This window comes from Mustela nivalis, assembly GCF_964662115.1.
Source record: "Mustela nivalis genome assembly, chromosome: 12".
NCBI lineage: Eukaryota > Metazoa > Chordata > Mammalia > Carnivora > Mustelidae > Mustela > Mustela nivalis.
In genome coordinates this window covers 69169467-69197298 of record NC_139031.1, presented here as the reverse complement: position 1 = coordinate 69197298, position 27832 = coordinate 69169467, and the positions used below count along the sequence as shown (strand labels likewise).

General features: G+C 37.8%; 2 protein-coding genes and 1 pseudogene across 5 annotated transcripts in view; 2 read left to right on the top strand and 1 right to left on the bottom strand.

Moving 5' to 3' along the window:
* LRRD1 (leucine rich repeats and death domain containing 1) overlaps positions 1–18931 on the bottom strand; it is a 35362-nt gene extending 16431 nt beyond the window's left edge. Inside the window, exons 1-2 of one of the 3 annotated variants that reach the window (XM_082692607.1) lie at positions 18782–18870; positions 4770–6792 (exon numbers count right to left, since the gene is read on the bottom strand). In XM_082692607.1, coding sequence (XP_082548733.1) covers positions 4770–6713 — 1944 coding nt within the window. In that variant the 5' untranslated portion in view covers positions 6714–6792; positions 18782–18870. Of the gene's footprint in view, positions 1–4769; positions 6793–9691; positions 9772–18781 lie in introns of those variants that run through there. The other 2 variants (XM_082692608.1, XM_082692609.1) reach the window with 2 other exon arrangements.
* Positions 1–27832, top strand: part of ANKIB1 (ankyrin repeat and IBR domain containing 1) — a 261525-nt gene that overhangs the window by 34157 nt on the left and 199536 nt on the right. Inside the window, exon 3 of the mRNA XM_082692603.1 lies at positions 18575–18658. The gene's annotated coding sequence lies outside the window, so the exon portion shown is untranslated. The remainder of the gene's footprint in view (positions 1–18574; positions 18659–27832) is intronic.
* On the top strand, positions 9602–10213 carry LOC309845801 (mRNA turnover protein 4 homolog pseudogene; annotated as a pseudogene). The gene has a single exon. The product of its transcript is annotated as an mRNA turnover protein 4 homolog pseudogene (transcript).

Here is a 27832-nt window from a genome sequence, read left to right as displayed (position 1 = left end):
ACCTGAGCCGAAAGCAGAGGCTTTAACCCACTGAGCCACCCAGGCGCCCCAAAAAGGGATATTTTCACTATGTCACAAATTCTTTGTGACTTCCTTCCTTGCTGAAATCCATAATATATTGCATGACATCCAAGTACCTCCCCAGTCTGACCAATGCTACCAATTTAACTACATGGCTTATTAACCTGCTTTCCTCACTCTCCAGCACTTAGTGTTCCTTACCACTATCCCTTTCTTCCCTCCTTGAATATGACCTGCTTTGAGACACTGAAGTCTTTCCCAACTATTCATCCCACATTTGATATTTTTATTCCTTTTCTCATCAACAGTGCTTTTTATTAGTCTCTTGTGTGTATTTTCCTTTGGTTTTTAAATGACATGATGTCATTTTTAAAAAGATTTTATTCATTTATTTGACAGAGATCACAAGTAGGCAGAGAGGCAGGCAGAGAGCAGAGAGATGGGGGGAAGCAGGCTCCCTGCTGAGCAGAAAGCCCGATGTGGAGCTTGATCCCAGGATCCTGGGATCATGACCTGAGCCAAAGGCAGAGTCACCCAGGTGCCCCCATTATGTCATTTTTTATACTTTTTTGTGTACATGTTCCCAATCAAGATGCACTTTAAGTAAGTGCTCCATAAACCCCTGTAGAATGGACTCACACAGCTTGGCATTATGGCCTCAAAAAACTCCTAGTACAAAAAGTGTCACAAAATAACAGGAATTAAGATACCCTGCTATGGTGAAGAACAAATGCACATATTCAGAGAAAATATGGCCATCACAAGTGGCTTTTGAAATAAAGGAAGCTCTACAAATGAACCAAAGAATTTTGAATAAATGGATCCCTCTGAGATAACCAAACAACAAGATAAATGCTGAATAATGTGCTCAGTGTTCTTCTATATATAAAAGAAGCATAAGAAACAGTCCCAAGGGGTTGCTGGGTGGCTCAGTCAGTTAAGCATCCAACTCTTGATTTCGGCTCAGGTCATAAATTCAGGATGTGAGATAGAACCCTGAGTCAGGCTCCATGCACAGCATGGAATCTACTTGAGGATTCTCTCTCTCCCTGTCCCTCTACCCTTCCCTCTTCTTGTGCGTGCTCTCTCCCTCTCTCTCTCTCTATCTCTCATTCCCTAAAATAAATAAATACTAAATGTAAAGGAAAAGAAAAGAAAACAGCCCCTAACTTCAAGGAGATTAAATTTTAATTCAGGGGACAAAATATACACATAGTAAACCACCAGGAAAGAGTATTAAACAACAGGTAATCCAGTGCCAAAATAAAGAGTACAATAACAGCTTTGTGGAAGTTTAGAGAATATATATCAGCACAAATCAGAGAGCTAAAAGAAAGCTTCAGCTAGCAGATAGGACTCGAATAGAATGAATAGTGACTCTTAAGAATGAATAAGATTGAATGAAAGTTACAAGCCAGTAAGAAGCTGAACAGTAAAAACAGGTGATAGGAAGCAGCGGCAGATATGTTTGGAGAAAGAATGTGCAACCGGGCAAGGCAGCCCTTGATGGTTGGCCTAGGACACAGGAGTCAGCTGAAGACAGGTGAGCTGACTTAATTTAAAACAATATTCTTGGGACGCCTGGGTGGCTCAGTGGTTTGGGCTGCTGCCTTCGGCTCGGGTCATGATCTCAGGGTCCTGGGATCGAGCCCTACATCGGGCTCTCTGCTCCGCAGGAAGCCTGCTTCCCTTTCTCTCTCTCTCTCTCTCTCTCTCTCTCTCTCTGCCTGCCTCTCTGCCTACTTGTGATCTCTGTCTGTCAAATAAATAAATAAAATCTTTAAAAAAAAAACATAATATTCTTATACTATTTGCTCAACATTTATTAGAGGATGTACCTAAGAACCATATGATAATAGAGGTACTACAGAAGGAAAATTCATGTTGGGCCCTCTCCACTTAGTGAAATAAAAGCCCTGTGATTAATCTGAACTCATTTTCTTTAGGTTAATGTTTTAGTGACTATCTGCTGTTATAAATTAATCATTTGGGCATCTTACCTCTACCCCAAACTGTTTGTCAAAGTGATCTTTCGAATCATATATATTTTTTGAGAAGAGTTCTTAGAAATCGTTTTTCCATCTGATGATTTTTTTTTTTAAGGGTATCCAGCTTTATTTTACATGGTTGCCTACTCTTTTTCTTTTTTTCTTCTTTCTTTAAAAAAATTTTTTTTCTGTTCTTGTGATCTTTTCTTCTTAATTATTATGTTTGGTTAGCCAACATATAGTACATCATTAGTTTTTTATGTTCTTTTCCTCTTCTTTTTAAGTAAGACTTATACCCAACATGGGGCTTTGAACTCAGAACCTGAGATCAGGAGTCACAACATGCTCTACCACTGAGCCAGCCAGGTGCTCCCATTTGGTGACTTTTCTTTTTTTTTAAAGATTTTATTTATATATTTGAGAGAGAAAGAGAGCATGAGAGTAGGTCAGCAGGAGAAGCAGACTCCCTGCCGAGGAGCAAGCCCGATGTGGGACTCGATTCCGGGACCCCAGGATCATGACTTGAGCCGAAGGCAGTTGCTCAACCAACTGAGCCATCCAGGCGCCCCCATTTGGTGACCTTTGAAGCAGGATTGTAATGATGGGGACTGGTGCCTTTGGCAACCACATGCCATGAGTAGGCAATAGATAAGCAATCTGGATTCCTGAGAACAGTTCTTTGTAATGAAATCTAATAACTTTGACAAGTCCTGATGAAAGAAAGGATACTGAATCCAGGAGAATAGTCAAAAGGCTCCTAGAGTAGTCTAGGCATAAGGTGAGTGATCACCATGGACCAGGTTGGAGATAGTAACACTGAAAAATGAAGGAGTAGATTCAAGAGCTTTCTCAGAGGAAAAATGAGACAATTTTGGTGTAATTTTCAGTATAACAAGTGATGGAAAGGATAGAAAGATGATTCCATGATTTCTAGATTGGTAGGTCTGAAGAAAGTGACATCACAAACAGAAATGGAGAAGTTGTGAAGGGATTTACAGTGAAAAGAAAGATGAGTTTGAAGTCCTGTTGAGCTTGAGACAGTAAAAGAACAAATAATTTCCAAGGAGACTGGGAACTGCGGGACTAACACAGTGATGAGAGATCAGCTCCAGTTATACAAATTTGAGGACTACTTGCATAGCATGGTAAGAAGTTAAGAGAAGAATTAAGGTCATAATCTTGTAGACTTGCACAGTAAGATACAGAAGGAGAAAGAGGATTATAAATCAGCCAAGGAATTAGTTGATGATTATAACGCAGAACAAAAAGTGTCTTTTAGCGCAATAACAACTTGAAAAACACACATATCATTTTCAATTCCAGCTACTTAAGCAAGTATTCCCTGGAGTAGCTTTCTGAAAATGCACTACATAGCAGCTGTTAGGTTTAAAAGGGTAAGTAAGTTTGAGAAATGTGAGTTAGAGACAAACGAATTTCTTTAGTACAGGACTCTTCTGAACTTTTAATACATTAACATTCACTGTGATTCTATCAGAGGAGGAACCAGTGCTTCTCAAAGCTATTTAATCACATGAACCACCAACCCCCCTTTTAAAGAAGTTCATGGGACTAGATGTTTTTAAGAACAGACTTTGGGAAAACTTGTTCTAAATAGTAGTCCAGTCTCTATCAGAGGGCTTATTTCAACTATAATGGCCAAATTAAACATAGCCAGATAATAGGTCTAAGGTTCTTTTCATTAGTTTACTAAGATCTTAATATAAATCCGCAATGTTGGATTTTTAAAAACTATTTCCATAAAATTCATTCTTACAGTTCAAGTAAAATAAGAAGCTAAACTATAAGAACATTTATTCATGTTGATCTAGCAATTCTTTAAGGAAAATTCTCTAAGGAAATAGTAAAATGTGGAAAAGGTTATGTTTATGAAGCAGTTCATCACAGCATTAAATATGATGATGAAAAATTACAGCATCCCTAAATACTTAACAAAAGATGATTAGTTACATATATCATGTATTAGCTATAACAATTATTGGGAAGTTTATATTATATTATGGGGAAATGCTTATATTAAGTGAAAAGAGAAGAAACTAAAATTAAAATTGAATGTAGAATCTTTTTATACTTGCTTATAAAACCATAAACATAAAAAAAATAGTAAAAGTAAGGTGTATCAACGTATGATCATTGACCAATAGTTACATTACAATGGTAAGCTTCTGGAATGATTTTTTAAAATTTCATTTCTCAATTTCCTAAATTTTCAATAATGTGTTTACATTATAATTCATAACTTTAAAACTCCTTTTACAATTAAACTGAAATAAAAAGAAATCTACAAAATTGTCAACTTTAGTTCCTTGTAATTTCATTTTAATAAAATACTTTCCTACGAAGCTTTCCTGTTGAGAAATATACTTTAAAACCATGTTTGGGGGGCGCCTGGGTGGCTCAGTGGGTTAAGCCGCTGCCTTCGGCTCAGGTCATGGTCTTGGGATCCTGGGATCGAGTCCCGCATCGGGCTCTCTGCTCAGCGGGGAGCCTGCTTCCTCCTCCTCTCTCTCTCTCTCTGCCTGCCTCTCTGCCTACTTGTGATCTCTCTCTGTCAAATAAACAAATAAAATCTTTTAAAATAAAATAAATAATTAAATACCATGTTTGGGGTTTAAAAAAACCCCTATTTCTTTAAAAAATAAAATATTCCAGCTAAATTTAAAACACACATATACTACAATTTAGATTCTAATCCCCTCCAGTGCCAAATTCCCTCCAAAGCCCCAAATATCGGTCTCTTACCTTTCTTCCATTCATCTGACTTATATTCAGCTCTTCCAATGATTGAAGTTGGCACAGTTCAATAGGAAAATATATAAATTGATTGCTTGAGATGTTAAATTTCTGGATTCTTTTTAGGTTACAGATATCTGAAGGGATATTCTGTATTTGGTTTACTGAAAGATCAAGTACTTGCAGATTTTCTAAAGTACACACTTCTATAGGGAAAGCTTCAAATTTATTACAGCATAAAATAAGAACATGGAGTGATACCATATTGGAGATAGATGGTGGAATTTTCCTTATTTGGTTTTCACCAAGATCCAGATATTCAAGATTAATAAGAGAACATAAGTGTTCAGAAAATTTGAGTAGTTTATTTTTATTTAACTCTAAATTAAGTAGTTGTTTACTAAAAGATATATCTACAGGTATTTCTGAAATATAATTTCCATTAAAATTCAAATAATTAAGAAAATCTAAAGCACACAAACCTACTGGAAAATACATTATTTTATTATAACTCAATTCAACTTTAGTTATTTTTTTGCAATTTTTCACTTCAATGGGAACATCTGTGATTATATTTCCTGAAAATTCTAGAATGAAAATATTATGAAGATGTGAGATATCTTCAGGTATTCTCACTATATTATTTTTGTTTACATAGAGTTCTCTTAAATTTTTGAGCTTATAGATGTTCTTAGGAAGTCCCGTTAATTTATTATAACTAAGGCTAAGACATTCCAACATTATGCAGTGGGAAATTTTCTCTGGAATTTCTTTCAATAGATTTTTATCAAGTATTAGAATTTTGAGTTCCTTAAAATTCTCGATTTTGTGTGAAATAACTTCCAGTTTATTGTCAGTTAGTTGGAGCTCTTTCATCTTGAACAATTGAAAAATTTCCACAGCCAAAAAAGTAAGTTTATTATGATCCAGCAGAAGGTTTTCTAGATTTTTAAGCTCCCTAATTTCTTTTGGCAAACTGCTTATCAGGTTTCCAGTAAGGATTAGTGAAATTAACTTTGGAAGGAAGCACAGAACTTTAGGAAATATTGTTAACTGATTATATTCCAGATTGAGAACCTTCAAGTTTTTAAAACTAGACAGAGTATCTGGTATATGACTTAACTTATTTTTAGCCAGACTTAAAATTTCCAAGTTTCCAAGACTTTCTAAGCCAGAAGGAAAATTCTCAATGTAATTGTCATTAAAAAAGAGTTGCCTGATATTCCTAAGATGTGATATTTCTTTAGGTATATGTGATATTTGATTGTGACTGACATTTAATATCCTTAAATTATGAAGTAACTGAATTTCAGGTGGAAGTGATGATAACCCATTTTCTTGCAAGGACAGAATTTCAAGTCCCAACAGGTCACCTGAGTCTGCCCCTTTAAAACTTTTGATATGGTTCTTGTCCAAATATAGGTATTTTACATATTTGATTTTTAAAATGTCCTTAGGGAATTCTTGTAAACCCTTGGCCTTGAGGTTAACTGTAAAGTTATCTGATCCTAAATCTAGTCCTTTCTGATACTCTTCAGAGAGCTGTGGACTAATTGTTTCTAATGTTTCATGAGATAAGAAGCCAGGGAAAGCCTGATACCCAGCGACCATCCCTGTTACTGATAATGGTGGACTTTGTGGAATATCACTTTTCAACTGCAAGCTTTTATATGTAGTGATTGTATCAGAAAATTGAAGAGTTTTCCTTTGTTCTTCATCTCTCTTAGACTTATTTTCAAGGGACAGTGTTGATGCATCATCATGTATGCCTAATTCATCATTTCTAGGATTTGTTTCACAAATCTGGTTGGAAGGTTTCCCAACATAAGGTTCCGCTAATGAATTTGATGTTTCTTTAATAAATTCAGGTTCCATTGCCCATGATGTAGATTCTGTCCTAAGTTGACTAGTGGTATCTTCTAGCTCTTCTGAAGTACCCTCCTTTTCAGACATCTTTTTTACTGGTATGTTTTACATCAATACATGATTATAACTCAATTTTAATTTTCATGTTTAATTTTCTCCTTTGAACCTATAAAACAAATATTGATATTAAAATGAGACATATAATAAATATTTAAAATTACAAATGAATTTTATAATAATTTTTATTCTATAGTGAATAATTCAATAGATATTAAAACAATCTGTAACTAAAAAGCTAATTTTATATATGATTGCTAGTTAAAGTTAGTTTATTGATTGTATGCATTTATCATGATACTCTTGAAATCACATTGAAATTATAGAAAGTAAGAAAGGAGACATAAAGGAATGAAAGAACTCAGCAAATTTTTGGAAAACAGCCAGTGGCTCCCTGACATGCAGAGAGTACTATTTGCATTATGGATGGTGTAGGTTTACATATGGTGCTGAAGAGTCTTGTCCCAACAAATTCAGTACATTAAGATAATTTTCTCATAGGTAGAAGTGAAATATCTTAAGAAAGAGATAGTTTCTGTAAGACTAACTAGAAGTAAAACAACTTTTCCAAGAGAACTAAACCCTGACTGTAATTCTTTTGTGCGACGCCTGAAGTATCTGCACAGCTGTGTAGTTCCTCTCCTCCAAACTCTGGATCCCAGCTTTGTTAGTCCATCTCCCAAGTCTGTAGTTTTTAATAACCCAAACTCCTTCCTTCCTTTCTTCATCCTAGGGGTGGTATTTACTATCTCTGTGTTACCAAAGTTCCCCCTTTGCCTTTTTGGTTCTCTAATACTTGTCTACACAATTCCCTATATTAAATCCTTTCGATTAAACTGGTATGCTTTCACTATTTCACAGACTCTCAAATAGAATAGAAAAAGAGGGAACATTTTCCAGCTTGTTTTATGACATTAGCACTAACCTTGATAAAATATATTAAGGACAATATGAAAAATTAAAGGCAAACTTTACTCAAGACAAAAATTCTAAACATTACTATTCTAAATATTATATAAATATTATATATTTCTATATGTTATAGAAACATTTCTAAATATTCTAAATTTTCTAAATTTTGTAAAATTAAATATTTTATTATAAAATATAAATATTATAAATATTATAAAACCCAGCAATATATAAAGAGACTATCTTGTGACTAAGTTGCATTTGTCCCAGAAATTGAAGGTTGGATTTTAACATTAAGAAGTTAATGTGAGGGGCGCCTGGGTGGCTCAGTGGGTTAAGCCGCTGCCTTCGGCTCAGGTCGTGATCTCAGGGTCCTGGGATCGAGTCCCGCATCGGGCTCTCTGCTCAGCAGGGAGCCTGCTTCCCTCTCTCTCTCTGCCTGCCTCTCCGACTACTTGTGATTTCTCTCTGTCAAATAAATAAATAAAATCTTTAAAAAAAAAAAAAAAAAAGAAGTTAATGTGATTTGCCACATTGAGATGGAGAAAAACCGTACAATCATTTCATTAGATGCAGAAGCACTTGATAAATTGCAACATTTTTAATGATTTTAGAGAGAACTTTTAGCAAAGTATGAATAGATGGAGATTTCCTCAATCTATAAATTTCCCTAATCTGTAAGTATCATACCTAGTGGTAAATCAGTGAAAGCTTTCCTTTGATATTCAAAGCAAAAAAATGTTGTATCATCACTTCTGTCAGTATTGTACTGGAGATCTTAGTGGCATAATGCCAGGAAAAGGTTTAAAGATTATTAAAAATTAAATTAAGATGTCATTGACTCACAGATAATATGATTATGTATGTAGGAAATCCAAGATCATGTATAGACACATTATTAAAATCAATAGGAACATTAAGTAATGTTGAATATAAAGTCAATATACAAAAGCCAATTTCCTTCCTTATGTTAAAAAAAAAAACTTAGAAAATGAAAGTTTAAAGAGGTATCATTTACAATCAAGAAATGTCAAATCCCAGGCGCCTGGGTGGCTCAGTGGGTTAAAACCTCTGCCTTCGGCTCAGGTCATGATCTCAGGGTCCTGGGATCAAGTCCCGCATCAGGCTCTCTGCTCAACAGGGGGCCTGCTTCCCTTCCTCTCTCTCCGCCTGCCTCTCTGCCTACTTGTGATCTCTCTCTGTCAAATAAATAAATAAAATCTTAAAAAAAAAAAGAAATGTTAAATCCCTAGGAATAAGTCTAACAAAAACTGTGTAAGACTTCTACAGAAAAATACTACTTCATGTAAGTACAAAATGCAGTGAGAGATATTGGAGAAGACCTAAATAAATGGAGTGGTTTTCTTTGCAAACTGATCTATAAATTCAATCTTATTATAAATTCAATTCGAACCTTATTTTTGTGGAACTTGACAAACTGATTCTTAAAAGTCTTTGGACAAAGGGCCAAGAAGAGTCATGATATGCTTAAAAATTGAAAACCAGGTAGAGGATTTGTTTGTTGAATATGAAGACTTCTTAGGAGGCTATAGTAAAAGGGTGATATGGCACTGGTACAAGAATATTCAAATAGATCAGTAAAATATATAGAAAACTCAGAAACAGACATTTGATCATGACATATGGATACTTGGTTTCTGAAAAATACAAGACTTTGGAGCATTGAAAAAAAGGTAGTCTTTTCAATAATGATGCTGGAACAACTGGACAGTTAGTACACTAGAAAATATGTCTAGGGGCACCTGGGTGGCTCAGTGGCTTAAAGCCTCTGCCTTTCGCTCAGGTCATGATCCCGGGGTCCTGGGATCGAGTTGAGGCCCTCATTGGGCTCTCTGCTCAGCGGGGAGCCTGCTTCCTCCTTTCTCTCTCTCTCTGCCTGCCTCTCTGTCTACTTGTGAACGCTCTCTGTCAAATAAATAAATAAATAAAATCTTAAAAAATATATGTGTCTGAAAGATATATCCAAATCCAACCACAACAAGAAAGTTTCCTTAACCAAAACTGCCAAGAAAGGCTTAGAACTGAAACGGAACCTGATAGAAGGGCTTTGGAAATGTGCAGACATATACAAGTACCTTTTCTTCTTCTCTGCGGCTAACATGAAGAACAGGAAGCTGAAAGACATCGCAATACCTGGAAGCACAGCCAGATGTTCTTTGGCAAAAACAGGTGATGATGGTGGCCTTGGCTTGAAGCCCATCTGGCGAGTACAAAGACAACCTGCATCAGGTCAGCAAGAAGTTGAGGAGTGGAGGTGGGTCTCCTTTTCACCAACCACACCAGGGAGGAAGTGAATGAATGCTTTACAAAATACGCAGAAATGGACTTCACTCAATCTGGAAACAAAGTAACTTTCACTGTGACTTCTGGAGCAGTTCCCCACTCCATGGATCCTCAAGAGAGATGTGGTGACCCTACTGTACAACCATGAGATGTGCAAGGAGGGTGATGTGCTGAACCCAGAGCAGGCCTGCATGCTAAAGCTTTTCAGGTATGAGATGGCTAAATTTAAAGTTGCTCTCAAATACATGTGGGATGTGTAGTCCAGAAGGTTCCAGCAGACGGGAAGTGACCTGCCAAAGAGAGTGTCCAAGTAGGCAGAAGAATCAGGAGGAGGGAAAGTAAAAGGCTGATAGGTACTTAGAGCCCAGGCATGTGGGACCACCATCCTGCAGGTCAAACAGCAGCGAGGGTGAGACAGACAGATTGCTTTTCTTTTTCTTTCTTTCTTTCTTTCTTTCTTTCTTTCTTTCTTTCTTTCTTTCTTTCTTTCTTTCTTTCTTTCTTTCTTTTTTTTTGGATTGCTTTTCTATAAGGAATAAAACTGTCTGCAGTGTTGCTCCCTGAACAGCAAAGATGACTTTTCCTAGGGAAAAAAAAAAAGGCCTTGGCTTCAGGCTTTTGTCTGGATTCCCAGGGTTCCTTTTGTTCACTTTGAGCCAGCTTCCAGCACTGGCTCCTGCATGATGGTTGGGGATGTGAGAGCCACCATCAGAGCGAGGGCTTCTTTCCTCTGGTCTTTTGCCCCTCCTGGAAACAGGGGTTTGCTAAAGAATCGAGGAAGCCTGGCCACCCTTCCTACTCTTATTCCTCTCTCCCTGTTTCCCCTGCTCCATCCCCCAGGAACACCAGGGCCAGGAGTCTTAGACAATAAGACAGGATGCTTTCACTAAGACAAGAGTAAAGTCACTTCTGAAACCCAGAGCAGATATTAAAACTATTTCATAGGGGAAAAAAAGGGGGGGGTGGGAGAGGGGAAAGAAAAAATTAAAAAGTCAATAATATATATCTAAAATGTGGCAAAGATAGAGAAGGAGATGGAAAATATAAAAGAGTGCATGAAAAATATACTGAGAAGGAGTAACATATATTTAATTAGCATTCCAGAAGGAGAAAGTGGACATAATGGAGCAAAGGAAATATTTAAAGAAATACTGGCTATGAATGCTCCAGAACTAATGAAAAATATGAATCAAGAGATCCATGATATACAACATATCCAAGCAGAATAAATAAAAAGTATCATTCTAAAAGTACAGAACAATAGAAGCAATGAACATATCATGAGAGCAGTCAGAGAGAAGGGGAGGAACCCCTATAGACGAGGGACAAGATGAGAACAGATGTCTTAGCAACTTCAGTAAAAACTAGAGGACAGTAGAGTAACTTATTGAAAATGTTGACAGAAAGTCCCTATTAACCTTGCATTGGGTATGCAACCAAATTATCATTCAAAAATAAAAGGACCAGAAAAACACTTACAGATAATCAAAACTGGGAACTTCTACCACCAAGAGCCTTGCTCCAAAGGAACTTCTAAAAGATATACTTTAAGAGGAAAAAGATACCAGAGGATGATCTGAAATTCAAGGTGGAATAATGGGCAAGTAAAATGGTAGCCATATATGTAAATTCAAAGAAATAATGGTCTCTATAAAACAATAATAGTGTTTTTTATATGGCATTTAAAAAGAACTGGAATATCAGAAATAATGTCGGAGTCAAGAATCTCCCTGAGTATTAAGAGGATAATGGTAACTGCAGTGTAGAGGCCCAGTGAACACCACCACGCCAAGTGATTAAGATCAACATCCTCACTACATTATGTACTTCAAGATATGGAAGACTGAGAAGGACTAATCACTTTGTGGTTTTCTTTCCAAAAATGTGTAACCTCAATCCAATTAGGAAAAGACATCAGCCAAATCGAAATTGAGGGACATTCTGCAAAATAACTGATCAGTTCTCTTCAAAAATGTTGAGGACATAAAAGACAAAGACTGTCACAGATTGCAGGAGACTAAGGAGACATGACAACCAAATTTTATATGAGATCCGGGGTTAGACTCTTGTACAGAAAAAAGACATTAATGTAAAAAATGTAAATTTCAAATAAAATCTGTAGTTTAGTTAGAAGTATTCTACCAAGATAAATATTTCAACTTCTCTGTAAATCGAAATTTATTTCAAAATAAAATAAAAACAAAACCTGTACTAAAATGTTCTAAAATCTTTTTTTTAATCTGAGGTAGATGAGAAGTTGTTTAGCTTTAAGACTGTGTTAGGCGTGATTGATAAAATTTGGTAATTTTTAAAGATTTATTATCAACAATAAAAGTAGAGGGACTAGACACCAGACTTAAAAAGAGAAAAACTTTAAGGGAAAATACACAAAAGATGAAGAGGAACAATAACAATATTCTGGGAGATTTTTTAAAAAGTGAAAAAGAAATTAAACAAAAAGTATAAACAAGTCCAAATATAATCAAAATAAATGTGAATGGATTAAATAACCAATTAAAAGTTAGATTTAAAAACAAAAACCAAAACCCAAGTGCTATTTTTGAAAGATGTCTCTAAAGCATAAGATCACAGAAAACTAAAAGAAATTAAAAGGAGAAACCCATGTTCTATTTGCACCTTGATTTAAGAAAAAGATGGCACTAAGATCACTGTGGAAATTATGGCTTTTCATTCTGGGTCAACTAGGAATCCATACAGGAAGAAAAAGATATTTGACCAGTATCTTGCCATCCACAAAAATTAATTTTAAGTGGACTATAGATTTATTTTTTTATGATTTTATTTATTTATTTGATAGAGAGCAAGAGAGGGAGAGCATGAGGGGGGTGGGAGTGTGGAGGGCAGGGGCAGAGGAAGGAGCAGGCTCTTACTTAGATGAGCAGAAAGCGGGATGTGGGGCTTGATCACAGGACCCTGGGATCATGACCTGAGCCAAAGCAGACTCTTAATGACTGAGCCCAAGTGGGCACCCCAAGTGGACTATAGATTTAAATGTGAAAACTAGGGGCACCTGGGTGGCTCAGTGGGTTAAAGCTTTTGCCTTGGGCTCCGGTCGTGATCCCAGCACCCTAGGATCCAGCCCCCATGGGGCTCTCTGCTCGGCGGGGAGCCTGCTTCCCCCTCTCCCACCTGCCTCTCTGCCTACTTGTGATCTCTGTCTGTCAAATAAATAAATAACCGTAAAAAAAAATTTGAAAAGTAAAATAGTGAGAAGACATTAGGATAGAGAATGAATTAAGTGGACACAAAAAAAACATAATAGTAACAGATTGGAAATAACATAAATGTCCATAGTAAGAGACATATTAATAAATTTATCTTCTATCCATGCATAGAACTAACTTTAACAGAACCGTAACCACACCCAGCCAGGGTGGGGTTTAATCAACATATTTTTAGCTTTTGCTTTAACTTAATGTTAAAGATTATTAAAATTACTGTGTCCAAATCATCTCCACTCAAAAGTTTCTCAAAATGTATGGTTTATGGTTTTCATTTTAACTATAGCTGAGTCAAAGTATTTGGGTGTATAATTTTCTATTTCCACAATATGCTTTGTCATATTTTAATTTTACAGTTTTTGCCTTCTGTGCCTTAAGAAGTTCTTCAAATATTTACTTCTCTATCAGTCAGGGTCCCACAGGAGATCATGCTACACTCAAATTGAGTAATTTGAGGAAGGTTTACCAGAGAGTTTATTCACAAAGGTAAAATGTAAGGGAATCACAGAAGATAGTGTTCTATCCCAGGGCCAGTACAGGGAGCTCCACTGTTCCTCCTAAGCCTGGTAGGGGAGAGAGAATCTAGACAGGCACGGTGGACAAAGGCCCCCTGACTAGAGCTTGGGACTCTGGATAAATAAATACAGTCAGCAGCAAGGCTGCTGCAAAGAGAGCCGGGGAATAAACCCCCACTCTCACTCTCCTCCATTCTTCTTATCTTCTGATGCAGCCTCCTTTAGGCTTCTGAGGTTCAGAGAGCATGAGGGACTCTTGATGCAGTCTATACAGTTTAGCCCTCTGGGGCACAAAGCAGAATCAGAGGGTGGTGATTATAAAAATAGCCACAAGTTTTTCCAGTGTTTGCATGTGTCCCAAGAAGTAGAGTCTATTTCCTCACCTCTTGAATCTCACTTTGGCCATGTAACTCAAACTTTGGCCAATGGGGCATTAGCAAACATGACACAAGCAGAGGTCTGAAAGCTCTCAGACACTGCACAGTTTTTGAGAGCCCTACCATCCATGCACTGTGATGTCTGGTTAGCTTATTGGGTGATGAGAAACAGTTGGCTATTATTCCAACTTTCAGCCAGCCAACACACCGAGTGACTGATCACAGCTGATCACAAATGCATGGATAAACCCAGCCACGATTATCAGAACTGCCTAGCTGAGCCAACCCCAAATTCTGGCTTTCTCACAGAATTGGGAGCTTAATGAAGTGTTTGCTTGCAGCAAAGACTAACTGGTATATGAGGAAGTAGAGATGCAACATGGGAGGGTTAAGGGGGTAGGAGAAGAATAAATGAAACAAGATGGGATTGGGAGGGAGACAAACCATAAGCGACTCTTAATCTCACAAAACAAACTGAGGGTTGCTGGGGAGAGAGGGGTTGGGGGAGGGGGGTGGGGTTATGGACATTGGGGAGGGTATGTGCTATGGTGAGTGCTGTGAAGTGTGTAAACCTGGTGATTCAGACCTGTGCCCCTGGGGATAAAAATACATTATATGTTTAAATAAATAAATAAATAAATAAAAGACTAACTGGTATTAGTGGCAAATGGAATATATCCAGCAGAAATGTTTAAAAAATTTGTGCTTTGCCTTTCACAGTTCTTTAATCCATATGGAAAATTATTTTGTTTATGGTATGAGGTAGGGATCTAAAATAATATTTCTCATGTGTCTCTGCAATATTATTTACTCATTAGTAAATTCTTTCTTCACTGATTTCTTTTTTTAATTTTTTAAAAGATTTTATTTATTTATTTGACAGAGATAGAGAGATCACAAGTAGGCAGAGAGGCAGGCAGAGAGAGAGGGAGGTGCAGGCTCCCCACTGAGCAGAGAGTCTGATGCGGGGCTCAATTCCAGGATCCTGAGATTGTGACCACAGCTGAAGGCAGAGGCTTAACCCACTGAGCCACCCAGGGGCCCCTCTTCACTGATTTCTAATGCTGCCTCAATCATATATATATGTGTAGAGCTGTTTCTGGAATTTCAGTTCTATTCCTTTTATCTATTTGTCTAAGTTTGGATCAATACCACATATTTTAATTATTATAATCTTGGTATCTGGTAGAGAATGTCCTTTCCCCTTATCCTTTTTCCTCAAAATTATGATGGTTATTCCCAACCCTTTACATAACCAGATCAGTTTCAGGATCTGTGCATCAAGTTCCACAAAATGTCTTGCTTGAATGTCAATAAGAATTGAATTAAACTTGTGAACTAATTTGGGAAAGAAGTGACACATTGATGATATTGATTCTTCCTGTTTAATAATGTGGTATATCTCTGTTGCTATTGGGAATGATGTCTGATTTTTTAAAAATTTTATTTTATTTATTTGACAGAGAGATAGTGGGAGAGGGAACACAACCAAGGGGAGTGGGAGAGGAAGTAGTCTTCCCACCGAGCAGGTAGCCTGATGCAGAGCTTGATCGCAGGACCCTGGGATCATGACCTGAGCTGAAGGCAGATGCTTAATGACTGAGCCACCCAAGTATCCCTGATACCTGATTTCTATGTCTTTTTTTAGTTTTTAAAATATTCACATATATATTGGGGCACCAGGGTTGCTCAACGGGTTGAGCCTCTGCCTTAGGCTCAGGTCATTATCTCAGGGTCCTGGGATTGAGCCCCACGTTGGGCTCTCTGTTCAGTGGGGATCCTGCCTCCCTCTCTTTCTCTGCCTGTCTCTCTGCCTACCTGTGATCACTCTCTCTGACAAATAAATAAATAAATAAAATCTTTTTAAAAAAATTTCACATATAGGAACACCATTTGTTTTTGTATGTTGATCTTGTCTCCAGAAATATGACTGGACTTTCATATGAGTTCTAATAACTTCTTACATTCTACTAGATTTTCTATAGAGACAGTATTACAAATATTGGCAGTATTTCCTTCCTCTTACCCAATTCTCTGACTCATTTATTGTCCTACTGCATTTGTTAAACACTTCAGTAAGTATAATGTGGAATAGAAGGAATGATAGCTATCTTTGTCTTAGTTTTTTAATATCTGCTAATGTGGTATATTACATTAATAGATTTTCTTTATTCAACATCTGGCATTTGAGGATAAGTCAAACTTGGTCATGATATATTGCTTTTTAATAATCAGTATAATATACAATATAATCAATAAATGTAACATTTATTAATAATTTTAATACCTGTGTTATTAGTAATTTTGTTGATAATTTCCTTTTCTGTAATGTTCTTATCCAGTTTTGTGGTCAAGGTTAGCCTCATAAATTGAGCTGGGTAACTTACCCTAATTATGTGTTTGTTGATGTCTTTTATATGTTACAGGGATAATCTGTTCCCTAAAGGTTCTGTAAAATTTTCTTTTTGATCTCTTACTCATTAGATTTGATGGTTGCTGGTTTGTCCAAGTTTTCTTTTTCTTTTCAAAACGTGTAGTGAAGTAACTACTTTCTCCTGGCTTCATGTTTCTATATAGAGGAAACTATCCAAGCAATGCCCTTGGCCTTGAGCTCTATCTCAACAGTATCTCATCTACTGAGAAGACTTGAATAACTGATAAGCTCCTCTCCTTCTGGTTCCCTCTAGGTCTTTCTGCCTGCCAGATTTGTGTTTTAATGAGTTGTCTTCCATAGAATAAGAGGGTTGACTGTGTGTTTGGGGAGCCAAGGTTGTCCATCTGTTTGATGAGGTAATTACATTGAATTCAAGAGGGAACTATTGCAAGTCCACTTAGCTACAGACCAAAGCCACTTTCTCTAAACTGTTTAATCAGTAATACATGTGATATTTTGACCCCCATCTGCTTGATTCTATTTAATGATAAGGAACTTGGGAGGAGAAGAAGCAGTGTTATTCTTTGCTCCTCAGATGACAATATCTGGTGGTGACTTGGCTGAATACGTTGAAAAATAAATACAACTGGAGAAATTAAGTCTCTAGGGTGGTAAGGGTTCATGGTTTATGGCTGTAGAGTTGGCTTTTTTTTTTTTTTTAAGATTTTATTTATTTTTTTGACAGAGATCACAAATAGGCAGAGAGGCAGGCAGAGAGAGGAGGGGGTGCAGGCTCCCTGCTGAGCAGAGAGCCCCATTGGGGGCTCGATCCTAGGACCCTGGGATCATGACCTGAGCCAAAGACAGAGGCTGAAACCCACTAAGCCACCCAGGCGCCCCTGGCTGTAGAGTTTTAACCTCAGCATTTTGTAACAGCCCAGATTGTGCTTTTGGTTTTTGTGGGGTTTTTTTTGTTTTTGTTTTTGTTTTTTGGTTTTTTTTTTTTTTTTTTGCTTTTTCGGGTGGCTTTAGCCCTTGAGCTTTCTTTAGTAAGCATGGCATACATGGAATTGTGTGATCTTGCTGGTCTATGACAGTTCATAGTAGTGTTGTTCCCCAGGTGTTTGGTAAAAGTGTACTTATTTTTTTTTTTGTGGTAAAATATATGTAAAATTTATCACTTTAATTATTCAAATGTATAGTTAGTAGCATTAGGTACATTCACACTCTTGTGTAACAAGAGTGTAAGATGAAAATCTTACTAAACAAGGGCTGCTCTGGTCTCCATGTCTGGGTACTACAGATTGCGAGTGCTGCATCCAGTTGGGACTGGTAATAGAGGAGAAACAGAGTCAGAGATGAGCTCTCCTATTATGTTGGCCTGAGTTAGGTCAGGTGTCCAACTTTGAACAAGTGACTGTGGCTAGACGTCAGAGTAATACTATTTTAGATGGTACTACATGGCTCACCCCAAATATCACATATATGCATTTATGTATTTATATATACACATCTGAGAGAGCAACCCAAACCCAAAGGAAGAACAGATGTTGGAGAAGCAACTGTGATGTCCCTTATAACCACTTCTTAGAGATAACCAGTGATAAATATCATATTACTTTTTTTTTTTTTTTTTTACAAAATTGAGGTCTTACTATGCAGTATCATTGTCTAATATGATAACAGTAGCCATATGTGGCCATTTCAATTTAGATTAAATAAAATTACAGTTTAGCCTCTCAGTCACACTAGCCATACTTCAGATGCTTAATAGCTAAATGTGTCTAGTGACTACCTTATTGAACATATCCAGCGTCACAATATATACATTGTAGTTAACATACCATGATTTGAAACGAAATATTTGAAAAGCTTACCATTTATGCCTGCAAAATATTCTGTTGAAGTCTGTTATCATTTATATGATCATTATCATGTGAACATTTTAAAGGCTGATAAATAACATTCGAAAATGTATAGGAGAAAGTATTTTTCCCCCTCCTCACCATCACTGAGAGATTCATTTAAAAGTAAATATTGCCAATCTAATAGGCAAAAGCAGATCCCAACTCTGTTTTTATAAATATTAAGTTGAACAGCCCTCTGTAATTTGTTACATATTTGAAAGACATAGGTGTTAACCCCAAGACGTTGTTATGTCCTGCAGTATCAAATTGCTTCCCGGAGTGTGGAATAAAAGCTACTCAACGGAGGCTAAAGCAACGCAGGAGAGCGTGCACACACGCCAGAGGTGGGTATCGCGGGGGTATGAAGAGGAGGACGTAAAGCGCTGTAGATACTGGGGGGGGAGATGGGAAAAGAAAACCTGGCTTTGGCTTGTCGGGTGGCCCAAGTAAACAGCGCTTCGCTTCACCTGGAGCCTTTCGCAGTGGCAGTGACTCGGGTGGCCGGCAGTGCGGGGACGCGCGCAGGGGAGCATTCAGCAACTCAGGAGATAGCGGCAGCCTTCCGCCCCGCACTGACCCCCGATCCTGTGTCGGGCGACAGTGGCCGAGCGCCTCGGACTGGCCGCGCCCCTGCGCGTTTGTGAGCTGGCCCGGGTCACACTAGGACACCTGCGAGTAGGTTGGGGGCCTCCATTCAGCTTCCCAGGCAGAACGGGTGTCGGTGACCACCTATGGGGCAGACTATGTGCAGGATCCTACGGATCTTTGTTTTCTTGCCTGCGGGGCTAACAGCAGGCTGTTAGAGGCATGGTGGAAATGGCATCTAATGACCTGGAGGACACATTTTGTCGCTGTCCGACCAAACCGCCTCATAGAGCCCGAACTTTTACGTCTCATTTCCGACGGGGGCCATTCTTCAGCTCCTGCTGGGCCCCCAACCCACTGGTCAGTGACTGCAGGCAAGCTGCCTGGGACCCGGGAAAATGAGTCTGCTCATCGCTCCGGGAGGGGACGCCCAGATACCGAGGCTTTGGAGATTTGGAGGCGTGTCTGCCTTTGCAGTTACCAGGAAGAAAACTGGTAAATGAGTCTAGGGACAGGAGAGGTGGCTATGCTTTGGAAAAGCTCCTGAGATTGCTGTGACTTGCCTTCTCCCATCATCTAAACAGGACAAACTGAAGTTCCAAGACTGTTTAGCCCTAGCCTAATATAGCAAAAAACGTGGCATTTATCAGAAAAACAAACAAACAGGTAATTGAAAACCAAATATAGGGTTTTATTTTTTATTATTAATTTTTATGATGTTATGTTAGTCACCATACAGTATGTCATTTGTTGTTTTTTTGTGTTTTGTTTTATTTTTATATTTTATTTATTTATTTGACAGACAGAGATCACAAGTAGGCAGAGAGGCAGGCAAAGGGGAAAGCAGGCTCCATGCTGAGCAGAAAGCCCAGTGGGGGTGGGGGTGGGCCTTGATCCCAGGACTCTGGGATCCTGACCTGAGCTTTAACCCACTGAGCCACCCAGGTGCCTCATGTCATTAGTTTTTGATGTAGTGTTCCAAGATTCACTATTGGTACAGAGCTTTTAGAAAAAAGAAATGGAAAACTTAAAAGTGATCTTGCTTGATTTACTAATACAAATACCTAAGATATAATAAAATTGAAAAAATGTGTTTTACCATGATTGAAAAAATACATTCTAAAAATTCTACCTGAATTCATTCATATCTTTTGATGAACACTATTGCATCCTGTTAGAAGGTGATGTTTAAAATATTCTCAGAGAACTAAATTAACAGAAAACCTCCAAACATATTATCCATAGATTCATGTGAAAGGCTCCCCTTTCATCTGCAGAGGACCTTGTCTACAGAGTAGGCCACTTGAACTTGGTGAGGACTCACAGACCTTTTGGTTATCAGGGTGGTTGGCCCACCATGTTCTCCAGCCCTTTTCCATAGCCTGCAACTGTTATCAAATTGTTTTAGTATATGGACCTCCCAAACCCTCGCATTACCACCAAATTATATTTTGAAATTTAAAGTTGAATAACGGGCAGCAGCTCTTTCTGCCCTGTTTCTGTGTTTTAATAAAATCACCATTTGCACCAAAATAAATAAAATAAATAAATAAGTAAATAAAGTTGAATAATGAATGCAATTAACTTCTCAGAATTTATGAAAAGCAATGAGAGTCCCTTTTCTGTAATTCTACATGTGTAGCCTTTTCATATCCCATTCTGTGGATTGAATTTGCAAGATATCATCTGCCTGGTTATGAACTTTGCAACTTACTGAAAATACATGTAATTTGCTGGTGTTGCAGAAATCTGTGTTTTGTCTTTTTTTGTAAACTGAGATATAATTGATATATAACATTAGTTTCTGGTGTACAAAAATAATGATTTGATATTTCCATATGTTGCAAATGATTAACATACTAAGTCTAGTTAAAATCCATCACCATAGTTACAAAAATCTTCTTCCTGTGAAGAGAACTTTTAAGATCTTTTAGCAAATTTCAAATATGCAATAGTATTATTAACTATAGTCACCATGCTGTACATTATATTCCCATGACTTATTTATAACTGGAAGTCTGTACCTTTTAGACTGTCTTCCCCCATTTCACCCACCCCTCGCCCCCTGCCTCTCACGACCACCAATCTATTCTCCCTATCTATGAGCTTGTTTTTGTTGTTGTTTTTTAGATTCCACATGTAAGGGAGAGCATATGGTATTTTTGTTTCTCTGTCTGATTTACTTCACTTAGCATAATGCCCTCGAGGTTCATCCATATTGTAGCAAATGGCAAGATTTCTTTTTCATGGCTGAATACTATTCCATTGTAAAAATATGGTACCTTTTTTTTTTTTGTCCATTCATCCATTCATGGCCACTTCGGTTGTTGCTGTGTCTTGGCTATTGTAAATAATGCTGCAGTGAATATGGGGATACGTGTCTTTTTTTTTTTAAATTAATGTTTTTATTTCTTTTGGATAAATACCCAGAAGTGGAATTGCTGGATCATATGGTAGTCCTATTTGTAATTTTTTGAGGAACATCTATTCTGTTTTCCATAGTGGCTGCACCAGTTTACATTTCTACCAGTAGTGCACGAGGGTTCTCTTTTCTCCATACATTTGCCAACACTTGTAATTTCTTTTCTTTTTGACACTAGCCATTCTAACAGGTGTGGTGTGAGATCTATTATGGTTTTGATTTGCATTTCCCTGATGATTAATGATATTGAGCACCTTTTCATGTGCCTGTTAGCCATTTGTATGTTTTTGGAAAAATATCTATTCAGATCCTCCGCCCATTTTTAAATCAAAAATTTTTTTTTTTTTTTTTTGCTATTGAATTGTATGAGTCCTTTATATACTTGGGGTATTAACCCCTTTTCAGATATATAACTTGCAAATATTTTCTTCTGTTCCATGGGTTGCCTGTACATTTTGTTTATGGTTTCCTTTGCTGTGCAGTTTTTAGTTTGATACAATTGCATGTTTATTTTTGGTTTTTGCTGCCTTTGGTTTTGGTGTCAAATCCAAAAAGCCACCCAAAGCCAATGGCAAGGAGCTTGCCCCCTATGTTTTTTATTTAGAGTTTTATCAGTTCAGGTCTTATGTTCAAGTTTTTAATCCACTTTGTTAATTTTTTTAAAGTAGGCTCCATGCCCAGTGTAGAGCCCAATCAGAGCTTGAACTCACAACCCTGAGATCAAGACCTGAGCTGAGATCAAGAGTCAGACACTTAGGGTGCCTGGGTGGCTCAGTGGGTTAAAGCCTCTGCCTTCGGCTCAGGTCGTGATCCTGGGGTCCTGGGATCAAGCTCTGTATCAGGCACTCTGCTCAGTAGGGAGCCTCCTTTCCCCCTGCCTCTGCCTGCCTCTCTGCCTACTTGTGATCTCTGTCAAACAAATAAAATCTTTATTAAAAAAAAAAACAAACAGTCACATACTTAACCGACTGAGCCACCCAGGCACCCCTGTGTTAAATTTCTGTGCATAGTGTAAGACAATGGTCCAGTTTCCTCCGCACCATTTATTGAAGAGACTGTCCTTTTCCCATTGTATATGATTGGCTTCTCTGTTGTAAATTGGTTGGCCAAATATGTGTGAGTTTATTTCTGGGCTCTCTATTCTATTCCACTAACATATATGTCTGTTTTTATACCACTACTATACTGTTGGAAATATGTATTATTTGCTGATGTTCCAGAAGTCCATACTTTTTGTTGTTTTCTTAAGGCATTAAAAGCTGCTGTTTAGGGGCGCCTGGGTGGCTCAGTGGGTTAAAGCCTCTGCCTTCAGCTCAGGTCACAGTCTCAGGGTTCTGGGATCAAGCCCCACATCGGGCTCTCTGCCCAGCAGGGAGCCTGCTTCCTTTCCTTCTCTCTGCCTGCCTCTCTGCCTACTTGTGATCTCTCTCTGTCAAATAAATAAATAAAATCTTAAAAAAAAAAAAGCTGCTGTTTAGTATACTTACTATCTTTATTCAGCATAAGGTAGAAATGAAAAGTTTCTTAATTTTAATATAGCAATTTATATTACCTTTGGTCTTTGGAATGCAGGTGGTTTTCTTATCTTTTTTTGTTTGTTTTTTAATAGGGAGTTTACAAAGTTTCTGACTTGTGATTTAAACTCCACATTAAAAAGCAAATTGGATGGGACGCCTGGGTGGCTCAGTTGGTTAAGCAGCTGCCTTCGGCTCAGGTCATGATCCCGGCGTCCTGGGATCGAGTCCCACATCGGGCTCCTTGCTCCGCAGGGAGCCTGCTTCTCCCTCTGACTCTGCCTGCCTCTCTGTCTGCCTGTGCTCGCTCTCGCTCGCTGTCTCTCTGACAAATAAATAAAATAAAAAATCTTAAAAAAAAAAAAAAAGCAAATTGGATTATCTTTATCTTTACCTAAGAACTGTCTCAAAGTTTATTCATACCTGGGAAATAAGTTTGAAAAACACTTTGTCATGCCCTCATCATAGCATTTATCGAATCTGTCTTGGAATTGTAAGTGTAAATGATATATTTTACCATTCATTTCAATGATTGATTATGATCAAGAAAGATGGGAACTTATTAACTTAGTAAAGCCCTACTTTTTATACTGTTGCAACATAATATGTGGTGTGTGCACAGCTGTTTTAAAGTAGCAAATATTAAGTAAGCCAAAGTTCAGATAAAGTTAATTAAAATCCATTTTTTTAAAAAAAAGAGGATTCTTTATCTTTAAGGTTTTATTTATTTATGAGAGAGAGTGCCAGCAAGAGCGCAAGAGCAGGGGGAGGGGCACTGAGCAGGGAATCTGCCATGCAGCTTGATCCAGGGCCCTGAAGATCATGACCTGAGCGCAAGGCAATTTAACCAACTGAACCACCCAGGCGCCCCTAAAATCCCACTTTTTTTTTTTAAAGATTTTATTTATTTATTTGACAGAGAGAGATCACAAGTAGGCACAGAGGCAGGCAGAGAGAGAGAGGAGGAAGCAGGCTCCCTGCTGAGCAGAGAGCCCGATGCGGGACTCGATCCCAGGACCCTGAGATCATGACCTGAGACGAAGGCAGCAGCTTAACCCACTGAGCCACCCAGGCGCCCTAAAATCCCACTTTTAACTAACCAAGTTAGTTACTTGTGAGTGAAATGGTTGAAATAAATTAAAAACCCAAACTGGCTTTTTTTCCTCCTAGGGTTATGTGTATAAAACTATTCCAATATTAGTTGCAAGTAGACAATCTAGAAAGGAAAAATAGGGCACATTCAATTTAAGTGAAAATTGCTTATCTATTTTTGTCTGCAGATGACTTATTTTAGATTCTTTGCCTTTCACTGTACATATACTGTATATATACTGTATATATACTGGTATATATTCAATAAATACAGACAAAAAGTATTATCAGCACCTATAAAATGTAACTGGGAAGGAATGTTATTAAAACATCACATGGCACATTCAAAAGTCAACAAATGATTTGCTAATTACTGGTGTGGGTTTGTACTTGTGTTATTTGCTCATATAATTGAGTTGATGATATAATTACATGATTCTGTAATAACTACAGCATTTAGTATGCTCTGAGGGAGACTTCTTTTAAAAGTCCTTTTTTTTTTTTTAAGATTTTATTTATTTGAGACAGAGTGAGAGAGAGCGAGCATGAGCAGGGTGAGGGGCAGGGAGAGAAGCAGGCTCCCTGTACCCCCAAATATGGGGCTCGATCCCAGAACTCTGGGATCACAACCTGAGCTGAAGGCAGATGCTTAAACAACTGAGCTACCCAGGTGCCCATGGATGTGGATTATTTTTAAATGTACAATTTTGTTCCATTTTTACAGTAATGTTAGAAAGCTATTATTTTTCACCCTGTACATGTAGTCCACTGCCAGCAAAGCACTGCAGATGAGAAAGTGGGGGCAGCAGGCTCATCCTTTCTGTCCTCAGTGTGGGATCATCAGTTCAAAGGGAATACGTATTTTCTAGACTGTTTTACCAAAAGATTAAATCAATTTTCAGTTGCAACCAAAATTATTCTCATATGTTCTCTCAGTTTTGTGCCAACATTCATTTTTATTAATATAATTAGTTGAGTTTTATTTCATATAATTTAAACTAACTTAATAAGGGCTTGGATTTGGGGTGCCTGGGTGGCTCAGTGGGTTAAAGCCTCTGCTTTCGGCTCAGGTCATGATCCCAGGGTCTTGGGATCGAGCCCCACGTCGGGCTCTCAGCTCAGCAGGGAGCCTGCTTCCTCCTCTTCTCTCTCTGCCTGCCTCTGCCTACTTGTGATCTCTGTCTGTCAAATAAATAAATAAAATCTTTAAAAAAAATAAGGGCTTGGATTTTGTAAGCAAAATTTTATATTTCCCCATATTTTTTATTTTTTAAAATTTTATTTAAATTCAATTAATTAACATACAGTATATTAATTAGTTTCAGAAGTGGAGTTCAGTGATTTATAAGTTGCATACGATACCCAGTGTTTATTACATCACAATTGCTCCTTAATGTCCATCATCTAATTACCCCATCCCCATCCCCTGACCCCTCTCCCTTCCAGCAACCCTGTTTATTTCCTGTGGTTAAGAGTCTCTTATGGTTTGTCTGTCTCTCCGATTTCATCTTCTTTTATTTTTCCCTTCCTTACCCTATGCTCCTCTGTTTTGTTTCTTAAATTCTACATGTGAGTTAAATCATATGACAATTGTCTTTCTCTGACTGACTTATTTCGCTTAGTGTAACACTCTTTAGTTCCAATCACATCATTACAAATGGCAGTATTTCTTTTTTTGATGGCTGAGTAGTATTCCATTGTGTGTTTGTATTCTTTATCCATTCATCTGTCAATGGACATCTGGGCTCTTTCCACAGTTTGGCTATTGTGGACATTGCTGCTATAAACATTGGGGTACCCTGCACCCCAATTTGTATCTTTGTATACCTCCCCATATTTTAAAGTTGTCTGCATTTCTGAACATAGACTCTCTGTTAACCTTTGACCACTCCCTCTTGGAATTTGGGTACTGACTTAAATTTCTATGAAATTTTTATATATTTTTGGTAAATTGTGAACACTTGTAGAGCAAGTTATCTTTTCTTAAATATGCTTTTAAAATTTACATATAATAAAATTTCCTTCTTTGATGTACAATTTCATGGTATTTGACAAAGACACTGAGTATTTGTCAATCACAGTAAAGATACATTTTTTTAACTAAATAAATCTTAGTTATATATTTGCCCAAGAGAGAGAGAACAAGCAGGGGGAGTGGCAGGCAGAGGGAGAAGCAGGCTCCTTGCTGAGCAAGGAGACCATTACAGATTCGATCCCAGGACACTGGGTTCATGATCTGAGCTGAAAGCAGACACTTGACCAACTGAGCCACCCAGGCATCGTGAGATATAGTTTTTACTTCCCCAAATTCCCTCATGCTTCCCTTTTAGTTTCCCACATCCACTCACTCCCATCCTTACTCTCTAATAACCACTATTTGCTTTCTGATCCTATAGTTCTACCTTTCCCAGAATGTCATCTAAATGGAATGTTTATAAACCATTGAGTCTGGCTTCTTTTAGTTAGCATAATGTATTTGAAATTCATCTATATTGTTCACCAATATTCTTTTTTGTTGTTGAGTAGTATTTCATATGGATGTATCTGAGTTTGTTTCACTCACCTGTCAAATGATGTATGGGCTGTCCAGTTTGGGGCAGTTATCAATAATTATATTTCGCATGAATTGTGAAAAAAAAGTATATCCTATAAAAGTCGAGATACAGATTTCTGTGTGAATGTAAGTTTTTTTTTTTTTTCTTTGATGAATTCCCAGGGATGGTACAACTGGCTTCCACAGTAGGTTTCTATCTAACCTAGAAGCTACCGAATTCTTCCAGGGGTATCTGAGTGGCTCAGTTGGTTAAGAATCTTGATTCAGAGTTGTGGGGCATGAACTCAGGGTTTTGGGGTTGAGCTCCACACTGGGCATGGAGCCTGCTTAAGATTCTCTCCCTCTCCCTCTGTTCATCCCTCTAATAAAAAAAGAAAAATTAAAAACTACCAAACTCTTCCAAAATTGTCGTGCCATCTTGCAGTCATCTGAGCCATATATAGCCAAATGCTAGCCATTTTACATTCCTGTTAGTTGCTCTAAATTCCTTCATTCTTTTGCCTTCCTTTATATGGTATACATTTAAAAGGCATTTTAAACACCATTGTTATCTTTCATGATATCCATAAATGTGCTATCACTGAAAATACTAGTCTGTTTTTCTCTAGTGAGAGTAAATATTTTTTTAATATTTAATTTTTGGCCATATGAAATGTATTGAATATACATATCCAGGATGTACCAAGCTATTTCTTTTGCATACTGATACCGTTTACCTAATGAGATACTTTGGGGGCTGCTCTACCTTTGCCCATTTCTCAATGGAATTCAATACATTTCTTCAAATGATCCTCCATTCCTCATCTTGGGCAGTATATACCATATTCCCAGTTGCCCAAAACAGAAAGAGGGTTATGATACCTGTCTCTTCCTTAGTTCCCATATCTAAAAGGTCAGTGAGCTTTGTAAAAACATGAACCCACTTCTCCCCATCGTCTTACACTTTCTTGCTCAGATTCCTTTGAGCCCTGGCCCAGGGTGATCTTTCAACATACAGATCTGAGCTAGTCAAGTGCCAAAGGCTCCAATGGCTCCTCATTAGCAGAGAACACAAAATCCTTTAAAACATGTCTTTTTTTTTTTAAGATTTTATTTATTTATTTGAGAGAGAGACAGAGAGAGCATGAGCGAGGAGAAGGTCAGAGGGAGAAGCAGACTCCCCGTGGAGCTGGGAGCCTGATGTGGGACTTGATCCCGGGACCCTGGGGTCATGACCTGAGCTGAAAGCAGTTGTCCAACCAACTGAGCCACCCAGGCGTCCCTCCTCTTTTTTTTTTTTTTTTATTAAAGCCTCCCCAGCTTTCCCTTTACCTGACAAATGTCTGAATACAGAAGCCAGCCTGCCAGATTT